This window comes from Xenopus laevis, chromosome 4S (assembly GCF_017654675.1).
Source record: "Xenopus laevis strain J_2021 chromosome 4S, Xenopus_laevis_v10.1, whole genome shotgun sequence".
Taxonomy (NCBI): Eukaryota; Metazoa; Chordata; class Amphibia; order Anura; family Pipidae; genus Xenopus; species Xenopus laevis.
The window spans coordinates 41,203,820-41,222,660 of record NC_054378.1 but is presented as its reverse complement, the minus strand read 5'-3'; the positions used below and the strand labels follow the sequence as shown (position 1 = coordinate 41,222,660).

At 38.8% G+C, this 18,841-nt stretch overlaps 1 protein-coding gene across 1 annotated transcript; it reads right to left on the bottom strand.

The window, feature by feature from the left end:
* Positions 1-6,078: 6,078 nt before the first annotated feature.
* Positions 6,079-17,877, bottom strand: znf276.S (zinc finger protein 276 S homeolog; the record flags this gene model as incomplete). The annotated part of the gene is given in 11 exon segments (NM_001096976.1): positions 6,079-6,488; positions 11,853-11,952; positions 12,065-12,182; positions 12,344-12,419; positions 12,540-12,647; positions 13,306-13,389; positions 13,536-13,608; positions 14,170-14,577; positions 14,887-14,927; positions 16,211-16,520; positions 17,699-17,877. Coding segments are annotated over 11 exon segments (1,713 nt in total). The 3' UTR covers positions 6,079-6,220.
* Between the last annotated feature and the right edge of the window lie 964 nt (positions 17,878-18,841).

The following is an 18,841-nucleotide window of genomic DNA, read 5'->3' as shown; positions in this document are numbered from 1 at the left end:
TTTTGGCATGATGCAAAGCTTGTCTCCAAAATGGTAACTGCCTGCTTGCTGTAATTGAGAATTCCAAGACTAAATGAAAACAAGATTTAAATAATTTTTATAGTGTAAGTGATGTTTATTTGCTAGACTAATGTCAGAAAATATGATTTGGAATTATTTCTTGAGGTGACGGTCCCCTTTAACTTTTAATATGAGAGTGATATTCTGAGACAATGTGTATATGATTTTAATTCTTTATTATCTGTGGTTTTTATTCAGTGGTTCTCCATTTTTCAATTGCAGCAAACTACCCTAGCAACCATGCATGGATTTGAATAAGAGACTGGAATATGAAGGACCATTTCAACTTTTTGTAGAACCATCCATCGTAGACTTGCTGCACTGTGTTTTTCATTTAAAAAAATATATCAATTGAGCCCATTGATATAGATATGGCATAGGTTGGTTTTAATAATTGTTTTTAATTACAGTACAGGTATGGGACATATTATCCAGAATGCTCAGGACCTGGGACTTTGCGGATAATTGGTCTTTCCGTAATTTGGATCTTCACACCTTAAGACTACTAGAAAATCATGTGAACATTAAATAAACCCAATAGGCTGGTTTTGATTCCAATAAAGATTAATTATATCTTAGTTTGGATCAAGTACAAGCTACTGTTTTATTACTGTAGCGAAAAAGAAAATAATTTTTAAAAAATTTGGATTATTTTATTTTAATGGAGTCTATGGGAGACTTTCTGTAATTCGGAACTTTCTGGATAATGGGTTTCCAGACAACGGATCCCATACCTGTATATCCTATTTTTAATTCACTAGTGGACACCATAAGGATTCTACAAACACTTTGGAGCCATAGAATCAAGTAGGCTCTCTTGATTATAAATTGTCTTTGATATGATGACTAATAGTCCAGTTAAAGCTGTATGGATATGTATAGATTTCTGGTGGAACCATGTGATATGAATGTTTTAATATATGCAATTGATGGTGTAATATGGGCATTTATAGATTATATGTGAAACCATGGGGTATGGATTGTTTAATATATGTAATTCCTGGTGATGGTCACTAGTGCACAATGGGTATAAATGAAAGTGGTGGTTTTAATGATACTTTGTTTGCTTGAAAAAGTACAGTGTGGGTCCGAAACGTTGCTATGCTATATGTAGAATAAAGGAGATTTTAATGCAGAACTGGAGTGCTGCAATCCTTGTATATCCCACCTGGCCCAAGGCAACCACAGCCCTTTAGCAGGTAAGATCTGTGCCTCCAAAAATGCCCCTGTAGCATCTTCTTTTCTGCTGATTCACTGCACATGCTCTGTGCTGTTGTCAATTACTGAGCTTAGGGGCCAACTCAAAGGGTGTTATTTATCAAAGTCCGAATTCTTGGAAAGCCGACGAAATCCGCACTGACTTTTTCTCCCTATTTATCATTAAATTTTCTCGAAAAATTAGTATGCGGGAAAAGTCTTGATAAGATCGTAAAAAAAAATCCAATCGGACTTTTTTGGATTTGACACCCCGATTGCAGCAAATTTTTCTGATTTGACACCCACACACAGCGACTTTTTCTGATTTGACGTCCGTATACCATGACTTTTTCAGAAACCCAGAGCAAATCAGGATATCTTTGGGGCATCTGCCATTGACTTCTAGATGAACTTGCCAAGTCTGAGTTGAAATTCTTTTTTATTCAAACACCATCGGGGGTTTTATAAATCACGAAAAATTTTAGTTTTATTTTCTATGAAAAAATTGTGGTTTTCCCCTTTAAAAGTCCAACCAGCAAAAAAAAAAGACTTTGATAAATTGATAAATAACCCCCAAAATATACAAAACACATAGAATATAAGTGTCAGAATATAAGGCTGATTTCTAATTAATACAGATAATTACTACATGGCAGCACAGAAACCAGTGCAATTAGCATCAGAATTTAATAATTAGCCCTGTAGCATCAGCTTATATTACAGGCCAACCTCATTTTCTGCTTGATAATTTGTGACAACCCCTAAGCTTAGCTTCTCAACAGCTGCTCTGAGCCCACTGAGCATGTGAGTAGACACTTTTCAAGATGGTGACCCCCTGTGACAAGTTTGAAGTCCTGGATTATTGCTGCTATTGACAAGCTGAAGCTTTAGGGTAAGGCCAGACAAGGAGATTCGATGAGATTTTGTCGCCTGGCGACTTATCGCCACGTCTTTTGCGCGACTATCTCCCCGAACTGCCTCAGCGTTTTTTCCCCATAGGCTACAGCACAAAATCGCCTGCGCTAATGCACACGCGGCGATGCGTTTTCAATAGTCGCCAAAAGTTGCCTCACTGAGGCAGGCGATTTTGCGCTGTAGCCTATGGGGAAAAAACGCTGAGGCAGTTCGGGGAGATAGTCGCGCAAAAGACGTGGCGATAAGTCGCCAGGCGACAAAACCTCCCCGAATCTCCACGTCTGGCCTTACCCTTAGGCTGTTTTAAAGCAGTCAGCCGCAGGAGATGCAGGAAGGAAGGCAGCCAGCTCTTTTAAATGACACAGGAGCAGGGCCGCCATCAGGGGGTGAGTTGTAGGGGGCCCTGAGGGTAAGGGGGGCCGGGCCACGCCGCACTTATTTGATTAGCCGGACCCCCCTGCTTTCTGAGAGCTGCCAACTTCGGGAAGGCAGGGCAGTAGCACAGGGGGAGGTATCTTCTGTCCATTACTTTCCCTTATTGGTCACAGAGTTTAAATCCCGGCTGAGCTGCTCAGGGATTGGATAGCTGAGGTTTGAACTTCCCCTCCAGCTCATCCAATCACCGTGCAGCTTTACCGGGACTTGAAATTATGTGACCAATAGGGGAAGAAAATGCTGTCACTGGAAGAACATGCAGCCACCTGTGATTCTATTCACATTCCCATCTCTTATACAAATCAATGCATGGTTGCTAGGGTAATTTGGACCCTAGCTACCAGATTGCTTAAAATGCAAATTGAAGAGCTGCTTCATTAAAAAACGAAATAACTCAAAAAGCTTAAATAATAAAAAAGGAAAACCAATTGGAAATTGTCTCAGAATGTCACTCTCTACATCATACTAAAGGTTATTAAACCCCTTTAAGTGACTTAAATGAGGTCTTCTACCATTTTAACCAAAAGTAGCTCTTCGTCCTCAACAAATGAGTTTCACCAGGTCTGGACTGCTGAACAAAGATCAGTGATATTTTGGTAATAGTGGATGGATAGTGTAAACCAAAGTAAGAAAACAGAATCGGCATAATAACCAATAATAATAAGTGTAAAAGGTGTAAATGTACACCAGTTTTACTGCTAACATGCTTTGTAAATAGTGCCCTTAATATACTGTTTTTTATGACAAATTCTTTCTATATGTCCCTCATTTCGCTAATCTACTCCTGCATGTGCACATGTGACCTTCTTGATCCTCTGCAAGAGAATGGACATCCAAGTGTTTGCTCATCTCAGCACTTTTGTTATTTACATATATTTTAGTTATTATTTTAGAGGTTAGGTATTAGTGGTTAGGGTTAGATATTATCAGTTGTAGAGTTGCTGACCCTCTGAATGCTGTTGATCTTTTAAGTCAGGTACTAGCTGTCTACTAAAAATGAATAAATAATTGTAAATTAAAAGTGCTCAAACCCTCCTAACAAGAGCTACAATGGGATGCCCCTTCTCTTGTAGAGGATCACTAAAGTTCTATATGTTCACAGACTGCTTAGCTAAATTAGGGATATATAAGAATTTGTAATGAACAATAGCATATTAAAACCTGCCCTATTTATAAAATGTGCAAGTAGTAAAGGAGTGCTCTATGGACGTTTACATCATTTTTCTATTTGAGTTTGATCCCTTGAAAAATACCAGATGAAGCATGAATTTGCTTTGTTGCAAACAGTTTCCAATTGTCCTACTTAAGATAAGATGGCAGCAACATGCATTTGTATCATTATATTGCCATGTAAGCAGAGTAAGCCTCAGTCATACAACTATACTGAATTAGACGTTTATCTCGATTGGAGGTAGAATCCACCAGTATCTTGTATTAAAACCAGTGTGAATAATAATCATGTGACAGCCTTTATTTAGCACATGTAGTTTCTGATTAACAACAACAAAGGCTAAATGATATAATGATGGGTTGTCAGTGGCCGTGGACCCTACTGCTTATGTTCGAGTTTTATTACTAATAATTTGTTTCAGGCTTGGCCCTTCACTCCAGCAGGTAGTCCAGTAGCAAGATTTCCTAGCTGTTGTACTGGACATGTACTACAAACTTATTGAGCTCTTTGTAGATGGGAGTCCTCTTTCCAGCTTGTCAGTGAAATCCCACCAATTTCACTGATTATGCTGTATTAGGGTCCTCGAGACCTGGAGATTGGCATCCTAAATAGGCTTGACAGTTTGATTCTCACAATGTCTTTACCCTTGGCCGCCAGTTCTTAATGTGCTGTGTTCCTAAGTGCCAAAAGCCCAACTCTGCCATCCTGAAGCAGGTTTATCATTTAATTATGTGTTTATAATACACAAAAGCCAGGAATATCTTGTAAATGATATCCTTATAAACAGCAACTAGTGATGTCATCAGTTATAAACGGTGAGTAGTGATGTCATTTTTGTCACACGACTCACTGAAACGTGTGTATTATAATAAATAAAGTACCCCTTGTCGGAAAATATGAGGATATTAGAAGTAGTCTCGGAGTTCCATGACCTGTATAAAAACACTAGGCCTTTGGCTTTTATATGGACATGGAACTCCTATGTGACTTAGTATATTCTTATATTTTACAGTAGGGGGTACTTTATTCACTATATACCATATCTCTGTCTTAATATAATACGTTTTTTTTCATTTTCTATAGTATCAACTAATTAGCTTTAAACCCTTGTGTGTCAATCCGCCACTCTTACAAACATTTGTGTATCAGCTACTTCTCTTTACCATTTTGATTTGCCCATTTTCACTTTTAAGTACTTAACCCAGTTACAGCTCACCAGTGATATTTCATTGTCACAGTAAATGCAAAGCTAGTGCTGCTGGGATACAATCTGAGAGGCTTGGCACAGTGTTAAACTGATGCTAAATATGATGTTTATGACCATTTAAAGGATTGCAAATACCCATTAATAAAATAGAGCTCTCATCATATTCATTAAGCCTTGTTGGTCATTGATTTATTGAAAGAGTATGAAATCATCATAGGCTTATGAAATTGTACCATTCCGTGTCCCAATTATCATTTTATATGGCAGCTTTCTGCTTTGGTTTACCTTAACTGTAGTGTGTCTGAGATAGAGGAACCTTAACTGCAGTGTGTCTGAGAGAGGACATAGCATAATATCCTTTCACTTAATAAACCATTTCTGTAATATAACCATATTCTGAATATAACTTTTGCTCATTTTCTGTGTCCAATGTTAGAATCCTGGGAGGAGCATGACCCTGAGCTGGCTGCAATTATGCCAAGTTCTTTCAAGGGCCCAGATGACTATAATGATCTGTTCTCTGAGCCTGTCTTTTAATTGCTTCCTGATCAGTGAAGGAACATGGTGTATTTGCTTTAAAGAAGGAAAGGGTAAAACTAAGTAAGCCTTTTCAGAAAGGTCCACCTAAATATACCAGTAAACCCTCAAAGTAATGCTGCTCTGAGTCCTCTGGCAGAAGAAACACTGCATTTCTTTCCTTCTTTTGAGTACACATGGGCTTCTGTATCAGACTTCCTGTTTTCAGCTTAAACCTCCTTGCCCCGGGCACGTGAGCATACTCAGTTTGCTCCTCCTCTTCTGTAATCTGAGCCCAGAGCTGTAAGCGAGCAGGGAGAGATTCATGCCGGAAGTGATGTCACACCAAGCTAATACTGCAGTTGCTATCCTAAACAGAGAGCTTCTAGAGCTTTTTACTCAGGTATGGTAAAACATTCTACATAATAAATATAGCATTCTAGCTTGCACTATTGCAGCTAATCTATTGGCAATAAAATGCCTTCTCCTTTAACAGTCAAATGACAATGAAATACAGTATGTGCCTTTGTCCGTTTTAAGTTAGTATCAAGCATAAAAATAAATTCTCAGAAGTCTCTTTGCCATTGAATCGGGACTGTTTAATCCTTTTGTTCACTATAAAAACCAAGATAAAAACAAGATGTGACAATGCCTTATTTTACAAACAATAAAACTTTACAAAAATTATTTTTATAAAATGTTTTGTATGTTTCGCTTTTTCAGGGTGGGGGCTGCTGCGTCCGTTCTGGTTTCAATATTTGTTCTTCTGTTGTCCCAGAGTGGGCGTCTGGTTCTGTTTCTGGCTGCTTGGCTGGGCTCTGTGTGAGTGGATGGACCATAGACATGTGTACATTGAGATTATGGGCCTTCTCAAAGCGTTTCGCACATTGGTCACAGGCAAACTCCAAATCTGCCTCAGCTTTGTGCTTGGTCATGTGGTACTTTAGCGATGCTCTCTGCCTGCACTGGAAGCCACATACTTCACACCTGTAGAGACACCACGTGTTAGTTTTTTTTCTGGCCATCTATGGAGACAAGATTTCACTTAAAGAGATACTGACACCAGAAATTAAACTCTTTTTTACATCTATCATAATATTGCCTTTGAAAGCTACTTATATCTTTGCCATAAAGTATTAACACAATGCTTTTCCATTTCCTGTCTGGTGCCCCATGTTCCTGTATGAGGGGGCTGCCATATTTGTGCAGCAGGAGTCCGTGAGCATTAGAATCTCTAACTGACAGGCTGAGATGGGACAGTCAGATTGGCAAAACAGTCAGGTTTAGAAACTTCAACTAACAATAACTTACAAAAAACTAACCTCTCAGCATAAACCGATCAACATGACACATAGGTAACTTTTAATAATGTATATTCATATTTTAAAAAGTAGCTTTTCAGTGTCCGTATCACTTTAAGCATTACACACAAATAAGAGGGGGGGGGATCGATACACATTGCCTGGTCCAATTTTAAATACCGAATGGATCACTAATTTATTCTCATAACCATTCTCACCCTTGGGTTCCTACACATGGGTGTTTTTATTTAATGCATTTGAGCAACACAATGAGTCCCTTATTTTCTGTCTCTTTGTGCTCATGAATGTTCAGTTGTGTTTCAATGTTTTTTTTGAGATGCCACACGCTGCATTTTTTTGTGCTTGATGTGCATTCAAAGACAATTGACTAGAAAGTTTAATTTAAACACAGAAGAATGCACTTAGGTGCATTAAAAAAAACAAATATAAATGCACAACATGTGTTTGTAAATGCATAAAAAAACACGAAGAGCCCTGACTATGATGGTTTCTCCACTTTGCTGCGCTCTCAGAAAACCACGTTCCAATTTATTGAATACTGATGAGAGCTAAAATTATTGCTCCGATGTATTAGCTTTTACCTCTGCTATTAAATCAGCAGTTCTGGATGCTTAGTTCGACACAAGGATATTAAGGACTTATATGCATGTCTGCACCCTCAAATCCTTGAATGGATCCTACACTCATGTTTTTGCTTGGTGAAAACAATACAGGTATGGGACCTGTTATACAGAATGCTCGGAACCTGGGGTTTTCCGGATAACGGATCTTTCTGTAATTTGGGTCTTCATGCCTTAAATCTACTAGAAATTCATTTAAACATTAAATAAAAACAATAGACTGTTTTTTCTTCCAATAAGGATTAATTATATCTTAGTTGGGATCAAGTACGAGCTACTGTTTTATTATTACACAGAAAAAGGAAATCATTTGTAAAAATTTGGATTATTTGGATAAAATGGAGTCTATGGGAGACAGCCATTCCGTAATTCGGAGCTTTCTGGATATTGGGTTTCCGGATAAGGGATCCTTTACCCGTATATAATTTTCAGCGACTTTACACTAGTCAATTGGTTTACATTTGTAATATATGTAATTACTATAAATAGCAGTGCCTGACTTTTTACGTTCTGTGCACGCCTGGTTCTGACTCCTAATGCAATGTTTCTAGACAGCAACTAGAGAAGAACAGACTTAAAACAGATTTAAATGCTGATGTGTACCTGTTTTTTTCTTTGTTGAGAAAATCAATAAAAACTGAATTATATAAAAAAAAAAGCAAAAAATAATTAAAAAAAACAGATTTAAAAACAAAACAAAAAAAGGGATACAAAAATAAATACTGCCTCAATTTGCAATTACAAAAAACTTAAAAACCATTTAAAGTGAAAGTATAATGGAAAGTTGCTTAGAAGAATATCTTCTTTCAATATGTATAACATGGGTTTTTGGGTGGAGGACACTTTTAAGAGAATATTAAAGTCTTTCATTTTTGGTTTTAAATGGGTGGTTCACCTTTGAGTAAACTTTTAGTATGTAATAGAAAGGGCAGTTCTAAGCAACTTTTCCATTGGTTTTCATTATTTATTTATTATAGTTTTATAATTATTTGCCTTTTTCTTCTGACACTTTCAAATGGGCGTCGCTGACTCCATCTAAAAAGCAAATGCTCTTCAAGGCTACACATTTAGGGGCAGATGTATGAAGGGTCGAATATCGAGGGTTAATTAACCCTCGATATTCGACTAGGAACTAAAATCGTTCGACTTTGAATAATTTAGCGCAAATCCTGCGATCGAAGGATTATTCCTTCGATCGAACGATTAAATCCTTCGAATCGAACGATTCGAAGGATTTTAATCCAACGACCGAAGGAATAATCCTTCCTTGATCCTTCCTTGATCCTTCGATCAAAAAATCTCAGGCAAGCCTATGGGGACCTTCCCCATAGGCTAACATTGACTTCGGTAGCTTTTAGCTGCCGAAGTAGAGGGTCGAAGTTTTTCTTAAAGAGACAGTACTTCGACTATCGAATGGTCGAATAGTCGAACGATTTTTACTTCGAATCCTTCGATTCGAAGTCGAAGTAGTAGTCGAAGGTCGAAGTAGCCCATTCGATGGTCGAAGTAGCCCAAAAAACACTTCGAGATTCGAAGTTTTTTTAATTCGAATCCTTCACTCGAGCTTCATGAATCGGCCCCTTATTGTTATTGCTCATTTTAATTTCTCGTCTTTCTAGTAAGGTCCTCTATTCATATTCCAGTCTCTTATTCAAACAGTGCATGGTTGCTCGGGGAATTTGGACCGTAGAATCCAGATGGCTGGAATTGCAAACAGGAGAGCTACTGAATAAAAAGCTAAATATCTAAACACAAATAATAAAAAATGAAAACCAATTGCAGATTGTCTCAGAATATCCCTCTCTATGTCATACTGAAAGTTAAATCAAAGGGGAACAACCCCTTTAAGGCTGTTAATTCTCTGCAAGTGTTTTGGCAATCGAATAGTGTTAATCTCAAACGACTAAAAGTAGAAAATGTTCACAGCCACCACAATGGGTGTTGATAGAACAAGATCTGTCAGTGTAATTACCTTGGAGATATTCTATGGACTCAACAAATACCACATAAAATTAAAACTTTGCCTACAATAAAGCACACTCTTGATATATGGCGTATTATATATACTAAACCAAATTGGTTATCAAAACATCAACCCTTAGCACCTTTTTTTAACAATCCTGATTTCTTACCAGGAATGGAACCTAGACAATTCAATTGGTGGGTAGACAAAAGACATATCTGTCATTACTTACTACATGATAAAATCATTAGCTGCACAGTATTACAAGATAGATATAATATCCCCAATCAAGAGACCTATAGGTATAACCAAATAAGGCATTTTATAACTGCTCTACAGAAAAAAATTTATTTTACTACCCCTACTTATTTGGAAACAATGTGTCTACATCGTCCTCAAATGAAGGGAGCTCTTAGCTATCTATATAGGCAATGCACTAATACCCAATCTATCACAACCTTGAAATATGTCAAAAATTGGACGACAGAATTGTCACTGTCTTTAGATGAGCAAAATTGGCAAATTATTTTCTCAAATACCATGCATAGCTCCATCAATATATTAGCACAGGAAACATCATATAAAGTTTTAAGCAGATAGTATTTGGTACCCTCTCGCATAGCCAAATGGAAATGGGGAGTTAATATATTCTGTATTGTTAGTAAATATACCTAAATGCCCAGAAGAAGCTTTACTAAATAAAAAAAAAATTGACAATAGATAAGGCACAACATAAATTAATCACACATTTTTTTACCGCAACTAAGCAGACTATCGCAAAAGCCTGGTTAACCCCACATTTGGCTTTTTCAGACGTCAATAGGATAGATAACGTATTTATCATGGAAAAATTAACTAGTATAGCATTAGATAAAAAGGAACAGTTCACAAAGGTTTGGAATCCCTGGATACAATATCGCTACCCAAATAGATTTGACCGGAATACTTTATCATATCAGAAGGTTTATTCAACAATACTTGGAAATATTATTTATTGTTTTGTACTAATATTATACTGACAAAGTAACATTAGGGGGCACATTTACTAAGCTGGAGTGAAGGATTCGAATGAAAAAAACTTCGAATTTCGAAGTATTTTTTTGGCTACTTCGACCATCGAATAGGCTACTATGACCTTCGATTCGAACTAAAAATCTTTGACTATTCAACCATTCGATAGTCGAAGTACTGTCTCTTTAAAAAATATTTCCACTACATAATTTGGCAGTTTTAACCTACCTAGGTACAATGTTAGCCTATGGGGACCTTCCCCAGCACTTTCCTAACCTTTTTTTGATCGAAGAAAAATCGTTTGATCGATCGCTAAAAATCGTTCGAATAGATCGATCGAAGGATTTGCGCTAAATCCTTCTAATTCGAAGGATTTAAATTCGAGGGTCGAATTCGAGGGTTAATTAACCCTCGACATTCGACCCTTGATAAATGTTCCCCTAGGTGTAGTTAATGGAAGGATTATACCCCCCCCCCCTTTTTTTCTTTTTCTTTCTATGCACAGTTGCATTCCCCCCACCCTTATTCCCTATGTAACAGGATGATGTATAACTTGTTATGTGATATACCTGCATCTTATAAGACTCATGAAAAGAAATAATGAGTATGACAATTGTAACATATATTATGTTTATTGGAGATATGTAACGTTATATGTATTTGCAATTGTAACAACAGAAATGATGTTATAATGGAAAATATTTACAATAAAAAATATTTAAAAAAAAAAAAAAAAGCAGAAAATGTATTTCAACTGCAAAAGTACTAATAAATTCACTGGGTAAGTTTACATGAATTAATTTGTTGGGTTTATATCTCCTTTGCACAAGACTACTATTAAAGGGGAAGGTGTTACAACCTAAAGTAAGTTTCTCCCTTCCTACTTATTGACTCTAATATACATTTCAGTGAAGTTGAAAATACTTTACTGCATGTGCATACTTCTTTGAGCTAGATAAAAAAAACTGCACCTGAAATGCATTTTGAATCTGTATAATGTGCAAATGATGTGGAAAGTTAAAATACTCTTTAATCTGAAAGAAATGTGTAAATGTATCTAAATTATTTCAGGATAGTAATTACTTTATACAATAAAGAGAGTTGTACCATTTACAATTAGTCTTATTCATTAAACAATATATTTTCCCATTTTGCACTTAATCTACTCTAGCTTTTTAAGTCAAGCAGAAATTACCATGCATGTCATGGTCACAAGTCTGGCTTCAATTTCCTACAGATACAACCCTAAATATAGTCTTGTACTGACTGTGCCTTGTACTCCATTTGAGACATGCTCACCATTAAGAAAATAAGTGCTCAAATAAGTAGGATCTAAATTATAAAGAAGCACATTTTCTTTTCATTATGCACCGAGATTTGGGTTTAGTTCCTCTGTGCTTTCTATAAGTAATGGGAGAGCGAGGACTGTACTTACTGTAAAGGTTTTGCACCAGAGTGTCTCATCTGATGCACAGAAAGGTGCTTCCGTTGCTTGAAAGCTTGTCCACACTGGTCACAGATGTGGTTTCTCTCTTCTGCAAATAAAAGTGAATTTATTCTCAGGTTTTGCTCTGGATGTTCTGACATTTATGCAGCACTGGGCAAATTAAAGGCATCCTGTTCACAGGAGAGAATATTTATGCTCACCTGTGTGAATAAGCTTGACATGCCTCTGTAAGTACCGATCTATCATGAAAACTTTGTTGCAGCCTGGATGTGGACATGGTCGCTCCCGCACCTCCTCATGATGTTCCTTAATGTGTTTCTGTGGGGTGGGATAAGGGAAAAAGCAAGAGAAACCCATTTATGGCATGGTCAAGAAGAAGTTGTGTTTCAGTAAAAAGGTAATTTGCAGGTACAGGTCTGACCCACTGGCTAACAGACTTTACATTTTCCATTGGCATGACAAGTGGTTTCCCCTTTTACCTTCATACCGTCAGCACCTCTGTATACAGCTGTGCAGCCTTGGTATGGACACTTATAAATTGTAGGCAGTTCCTCCCTGCAATAGTATGAAAGAAAAACCTAGTCAACACATCAAACACAAACAAACGCAAACAAACAATTGTCACTCCCTGGAGTAGAGTTCCAGTTTTATCAAACAGAGGTATGCAGCACTCACCGTTCCCGTTTAATTTTCTTCCAGCCTGGTTTAGGACCTGGCTTCTTTTTCTCTTTGAATTCTGCCGGCTTTTGGGACTTTCTAGGTTCTCTTTTCTTTTGAGTGATCCTGAATGGTGAAGAAAGCAAAACAAATATAGCAGTTAAATATCAAAATGTCACATTCTCTGACCAGTACCCATACAAAGAGTGAAACAAAGTCTTTACTCCTTATTGTAAGCAGAAGACCTAATTAGCATTTGCAAGTCAGCATCACCATGTCAAAAGGATGCTGTAAACTCTGAGTCTCCAGGTGAATATTCTTGACATACTCATAAGGAGCACTATGAGGACTCACATCACTGTATCAATAATATAAGTATAAGGAAGTTTGAAGTCCAATGTTTCTCCATAGCAAGCACAATTTTGTAGTTCTTTTCATAGCTTATTACCAGGTGTTCTCCAATATTAAAACAATTCTTAAAAAACAACCATGGGGTTATGCTTTCCCTTTAATTATATCATTTAGCTCATTCTACTGCTAAGGCCTGTAGGAATGAGAAGTCTAAGTAAACAGAGGAAAGTGATAAGTTATAAAGATAAGAACAATAGCAAAAGTGTAGAGCTGCCTTTATATCAATAAAATAATCCCCCAACACACACAATTTCTTTTTCTCTCATTTAAAAGTAAGATACTGTGCTATTTTATTGTCTTGTAAGGAGTGGAGATATTCTTCCTTAAAAATGAATTATGAAGGAATACAAGGAACGGGAACTACTGAAATTACCTCTTTTCTATGCATGGTTCAAAGGAGTCATCTGAGGACGGCTGCTGTCCAGGTTCTTCCCCTTCCTCCTGGGTCTGGAAATCTCTGTACAAAAGAAAGCAACACTTGGCAAACTCCTCAGCCACAACAGCTCTGCTTTTACTATGATCCCACATACAGCTCCGTAAGTTGCTTAAGTGTCATTGTGTATACTGACAAGAACATATTCAGATGTGTGGGTATGCCCTCACCCATCTGAGTGGTTGCTGCACTCTTCTTTGGAGAGATCTTTGGAAGCAAGAGTAGAGTTCCTGCAGTCTTGACCTAAAAAAAATGCATTCAGTTATTAATAGATAATGTTTATTATAACTTTCCTTTTCATGGAGGTAATGTAATGACATTACACCTTCTAGCAGGTCTATTCACAGGTAGAAGGAGTGTGGAACCGTAACTGAATTTTGGATAGTGACTTCTAAAAGATATGCAGGGATCTGTCACGTGGATTTCAGCAATAAATAAGTAAAGTATGCATTTTCTCTGTGAAATCTGCCTCTGTGTTCATTCACGTCAGCTTACATTTGACTGATATGGTCAGTACTGACTAAATTTGTGTACAGGACCATTGATTGGGGGTTATTCAGAGATTAATTAAACCTGAACAAAAATCCCATAAACCAAGAACCAATGGTCAGTGTACCCATTATGAGACCAACCACATTTATCTAGCACCATGGTGATCCAAGAATTGACCTGAGAACTCAAAGGTTTGAATTAGCTGAGTTTTACCCACCATGCATGTGACTGAATTAGGTAAAGATCCACTGATCTGGTGACCTTTCTAAATGGATCTTTTTAGGTATGGTCGGCTAATCCAGGTAATCTTACCTTGTGATGAGTCTGGAGCAGCCAAGGGTGGAGAAGGTGGTCTGCTTTGCGCGATATGATTTTCTACCACACAGGTATCAAGGTGCACAGATGCAGTGTTTATACAGTCAGGAGGATTGTACTTTGAAGCAGGTATAGTCCTTGTGTTAATACGGTGTATTCCATTGCCACTTAAACTCTGATCAGAGCTCATTTCCTTTTGTGGTTGAGCAAAAGAAGAGATGCAATCTGAATCTGGTTCCATGATATAGTCATGACCCCCGTCGCACTCCCACACTACTCGTACAATACCACAGTACTGTGTGGACACCACCCTCTGTTGTATAGGTAGGAAGGAGCAGCCTCCTGCATGTTTGTGTGTCCAGCTCACCAGGCTGTGTAGACATTCTGCAGTTGAGGTTATTAAATCTAGAAATGCAAGCAAAAGCAATTACAACTCTGGGTAGTATTGTGGGTAATCGCTCATACTAAATTTTAACTTGTTAGCGTATGAAATAATATCAACAAGCCATTATGAAAATAAAAACCAATAAAGATCAACCATACAAAAACAAGCCATTATGAAAACTTTAATGAAATCATATTACATAAGTGCATATTGATGTATTATGGGCCTAAACACGGGTATTTATATAGTCCACACTTCTACTGTAGATAATTGTTTATTTATTGCACACACATGAACGTAAAGGGAAGGAGTACAAGTTATTGTTTTACCTGTACAGGGACCTGTGGTAGAACTGATGACATGAATTTTGCTGTTGGGACAACAAAAAGAGAAGTTAAAGTTGCAAGAGGTGATAAATAGCTACAAAGTATTACTCATGCTATACTACTGTGTCTATTATGAAAGCAACCATCACAATAGATTTGTGCATAGCAAACAGTAAATTTTAGCTGACCTTCCATATCTGCATTATATGGATAACTTAAAATTGGGTAAAGGTAGGAATGTGGTAAGAACTGCTCTTTTGGTGAGATCGTTCCCCAGATTATATGGATAAAGCATTGGAAGAGAGTCGCACAAACACCATATTTCTTGCAGGTGGGGAGCTTACCCCTTTTATTTTTCACCACGGTGAAAAATAAGGGGGTAAGCTCCCCACCTCCAAGAAATATGTTTTTTGTGCGACTCTCTTCCAATGCTTTATCTGTATATGATTGGCGTGTGCTGACTGTCTAGGGAGTTCTGTACCGCCAGGCAGGAGCACCATAGGAAAGGAGGTGCAGAAATATTCTATATTGAACTATAATCTTTTTCCAAGATCGCCATGTGCTGGGTCGAATCAGAATTATCTTAATGTTTTTGCCCGAAGCCAACATCAGGTCATACTGCAAGTCAGCTAATCACCGAAGGGACACTCTGGTCAGCTGGTGTTATGGTTCTTACCCATATTAACAAAATGATAATGAAGGCTTACAGCCGAGTACTTGGATTCATGTAGAAGAAATACCCGCTGGCAGCGCAGACGGACATATCCACGAGAGGCGGTAGGATTAATATCAATATGCGGCTTTATTTAAACATACACAGTGGTAGATAGAGAGTGGGTGTGCGAAGAACTAACGCGTTTCGTGCCCCACAAGCTGGGCAATTCCTCAAAGTTCAGTGAAAGTGACGCGAAGAACTAACGAGTTTCGTGCCCCACAAGCTGGGCACTTCCTCAGAGTTCAGTGAAAGTGACGTTTTTTGACGTCACTTTCACTGAACTCTGAGGAAGTGCCCAGCTTGTGGGGCACGAAACGCTTAAGTTCTTCGCACACCCAATCTCTATGGCTTACCTGAAAGAATGACTCATGCACATAGTGACCTTGTACATAATAATGAAATAAAGTAAGGAGTATTTATAAAGTAAGGAAATGTTAGCATTGTCTCGTCATCTTGCTGAACAACACAGTATACTGAGAGATGACACTGGCAGGAGAGCTGCTTTAACCTTCAGGTCCCAACACCGCTCCCATTATTTTGTGTCATTCCAAAGCAACATGCTATTTCTCAGTGTCAGGAAGAGACGCTATAAAAAGGCAGATAAACACTCACTCAGATTTGTTGCCATGAGGTTTGGTAGGCGACGTGTTCACTCTCTGAATGAAAGTCCTCAGCAAACTTCGACATTTGTAGAACTGAGCATGGCAGTGCTTGCACACAAACTGAGGCAGCTCAGGTTCCTGGAGCACAGACACCCCCAGCAGCTGATGGAAGTCAGCAAAGAACACATGGTCCAGGCGTTTCTGCTTCTCTGAGCTCAGACCTGTCACTGGCACTTTCCCAAAAGCATGGCGCAGGCTACGAGAGGAGAACTTACCGTGACAGAGACGGCAGTAGCCACTGCTCTGAGTCTTGCCAATGCCTGAGCCAACAGAAGCCAAAGAAAGGGAATAATTTTAAAGGGAATGGACACAAAAAAGGATTTGTACCACCTTGATGGAGGAAAACAAAACAAGCTAAACAAGTCGCAAATAAGGTGATCGTTCCAAGCTGAGCAAATAGCAGTAGCATGCTACACAAATGGGAACTGCTGAGAGTTAAGCTGGCCATAGATGCAAAGATACGATCGTACGAGTCGAGGATTCGTACGATATTGGGACCGTGTGTGGAGAGTTCCGACATTTTTCGTCCGACGGTCGATCAGACAGGTTAGAAAATTTCTGTCGGGTAATATCTCTGCGTGTATTGCCGTTTGTACGATTTTCAGTGGGAGACTGTCACTAGCTTTGTCAGACATAACTATCGTACGATTGTAGGGGCAGAACATCGGCTGATCTGTTCTTTTACTACTTCTGAATGGCAAGACTTTGATCTTTATGGATAGTGGCAGGTCGGGAGATGGGAAAGTCAGATCGTACGTTGATTCGTATTGATTCGGATCTTTGCGTCTGAGGCCAGTTTTAGGCTACAGCACAATAACTGCAATTGCCACTTTATTACACAACATATTTGCGGTTTCATATAATTGCTTGTTACACAGTAGATAAATCGATTGTGCAGCCCAAACATGGTGTGCGAGTGTAATGCTGAAGCCTTCTGCATTAAAACAAAATAATATAGTGTAGTCCCAAAACACTGAGACCCACTAAATGCTGCAATATTTTCTTTTTCCAGTCATTTTTTGGGGGGGGGGGGAATGTGTGTTATTTACTTTAACTTAAATACACCCCGTAGCTCGCAATCAGAGAAACTGCCCCTCAGCAACAGGGATAATTAAAGCAAATATTTCCCGAGCTACTTTATAAGGACACATTTGCAGACTCATTTTGCCACTCAAATCAGGGCTTGCAGCAAGACTGGCCACTGTCAGTCACTCAGGCTCATTTATCAACACTGGGCAAATTTGCCCATGGGCAGTTACCAATAGCAACCAATCAGTGATGAGCTTTATAAAGCCAGCTGCAAGTAGAACAATGAATGTAGAGATTTGATTGGTTGCCATTGGTTACTACTGCCCATTGGCAAATGTGCCCAGTGTTGATAAATGACCCCACTGTCTCCATCGACTCCATCGTACATTGTGTCTCCCTATACTCTCACCCTGGATCCGCTCCTCTCGGCCCAATTGCACGTTGCAGCCCACAGGTCTAATCCCTTCAGGCGCCGCCACCCGAACTCTTTTCTTCCGCTCCGAAGCCGCACGCCCCCTACGTCTGTCTCGCTTCATCCCTCGGCTTCAGCCCCAGCGCTTCTGCACCAACGCCGCCATGAAGCCGGAAAGCAACCTAACAACAAGACGGACACTGCTGGAAAGAGAGGCCGTGGTGATACGTCGCCATCTTGCGTCAGGAAAGTGCAACTTCAAGAAAGCTATTCTTTTATCAATATCGGTATCGGCTGTACATATTCCAAACGACATGGGCTAAAAATTGTTTGCGCAGAATACGTTGTGCCACTGGAGTGTTGAAGAGCAGGAGATGATAACAGGGATACTGAGAAGAAGAGAACAGACGATAAAACATGGCTGCTGAGAAAAGCGATAGGACAGGGATACTCAGTCAGAGAACCAGGCAAAAACGCTGAAAGGATGGGAATGAGGAAGGGGAAAAACATAAAGGAAAATCCAGTTAGAGCAGGGGAATGAAATCTAGAAAGAGAAGAGCAAAATTAATTTGGAGGAAAGACAAAGGGGCAGATTTATAAAGAGCGAAGTGTCTAACGCTGGCGACAATTCGCCACCCGCAGGGACATCGCCAATTCACTAACAGGTGCAAGCACCAATTCGCTGGCGGACCAGACCGCCGCTAGTGCAGTTTCGGACCCTATCGCCAGGCGTATTTTCTCTCCAGGGAAACGGGCACTACTCCACCAAAGATTTTACTGAACGTTACCTCTTTTGCCAGAGTTGCCTTCGCCACCTCAGACCAGGCGAAGTGCCAAAAAGCAGCTACATCTTCCTCAATCTTCTGTCACTTACATCGTGTCCTGTGTGCCGAAAATGCATTAAATTTCAAAAAACGCTGGCGACTTTTCCTTTTTTTATAAGCAGAATGGGCTGGAAAAGTCCTATCTTAGACTTTTTTTGAGTAATCGGTTTTCTCCACACATTTTATAAAATATGGAACATTCATTTTACAGTGGGCTCATGTGTAGGGCATTGTATTAACTCTCTTGTCTTTATTAAGTTTCATGTGTAATAAAAGTGGTAACTTCCATCATTTGTACCAACATTTATTATAAAGA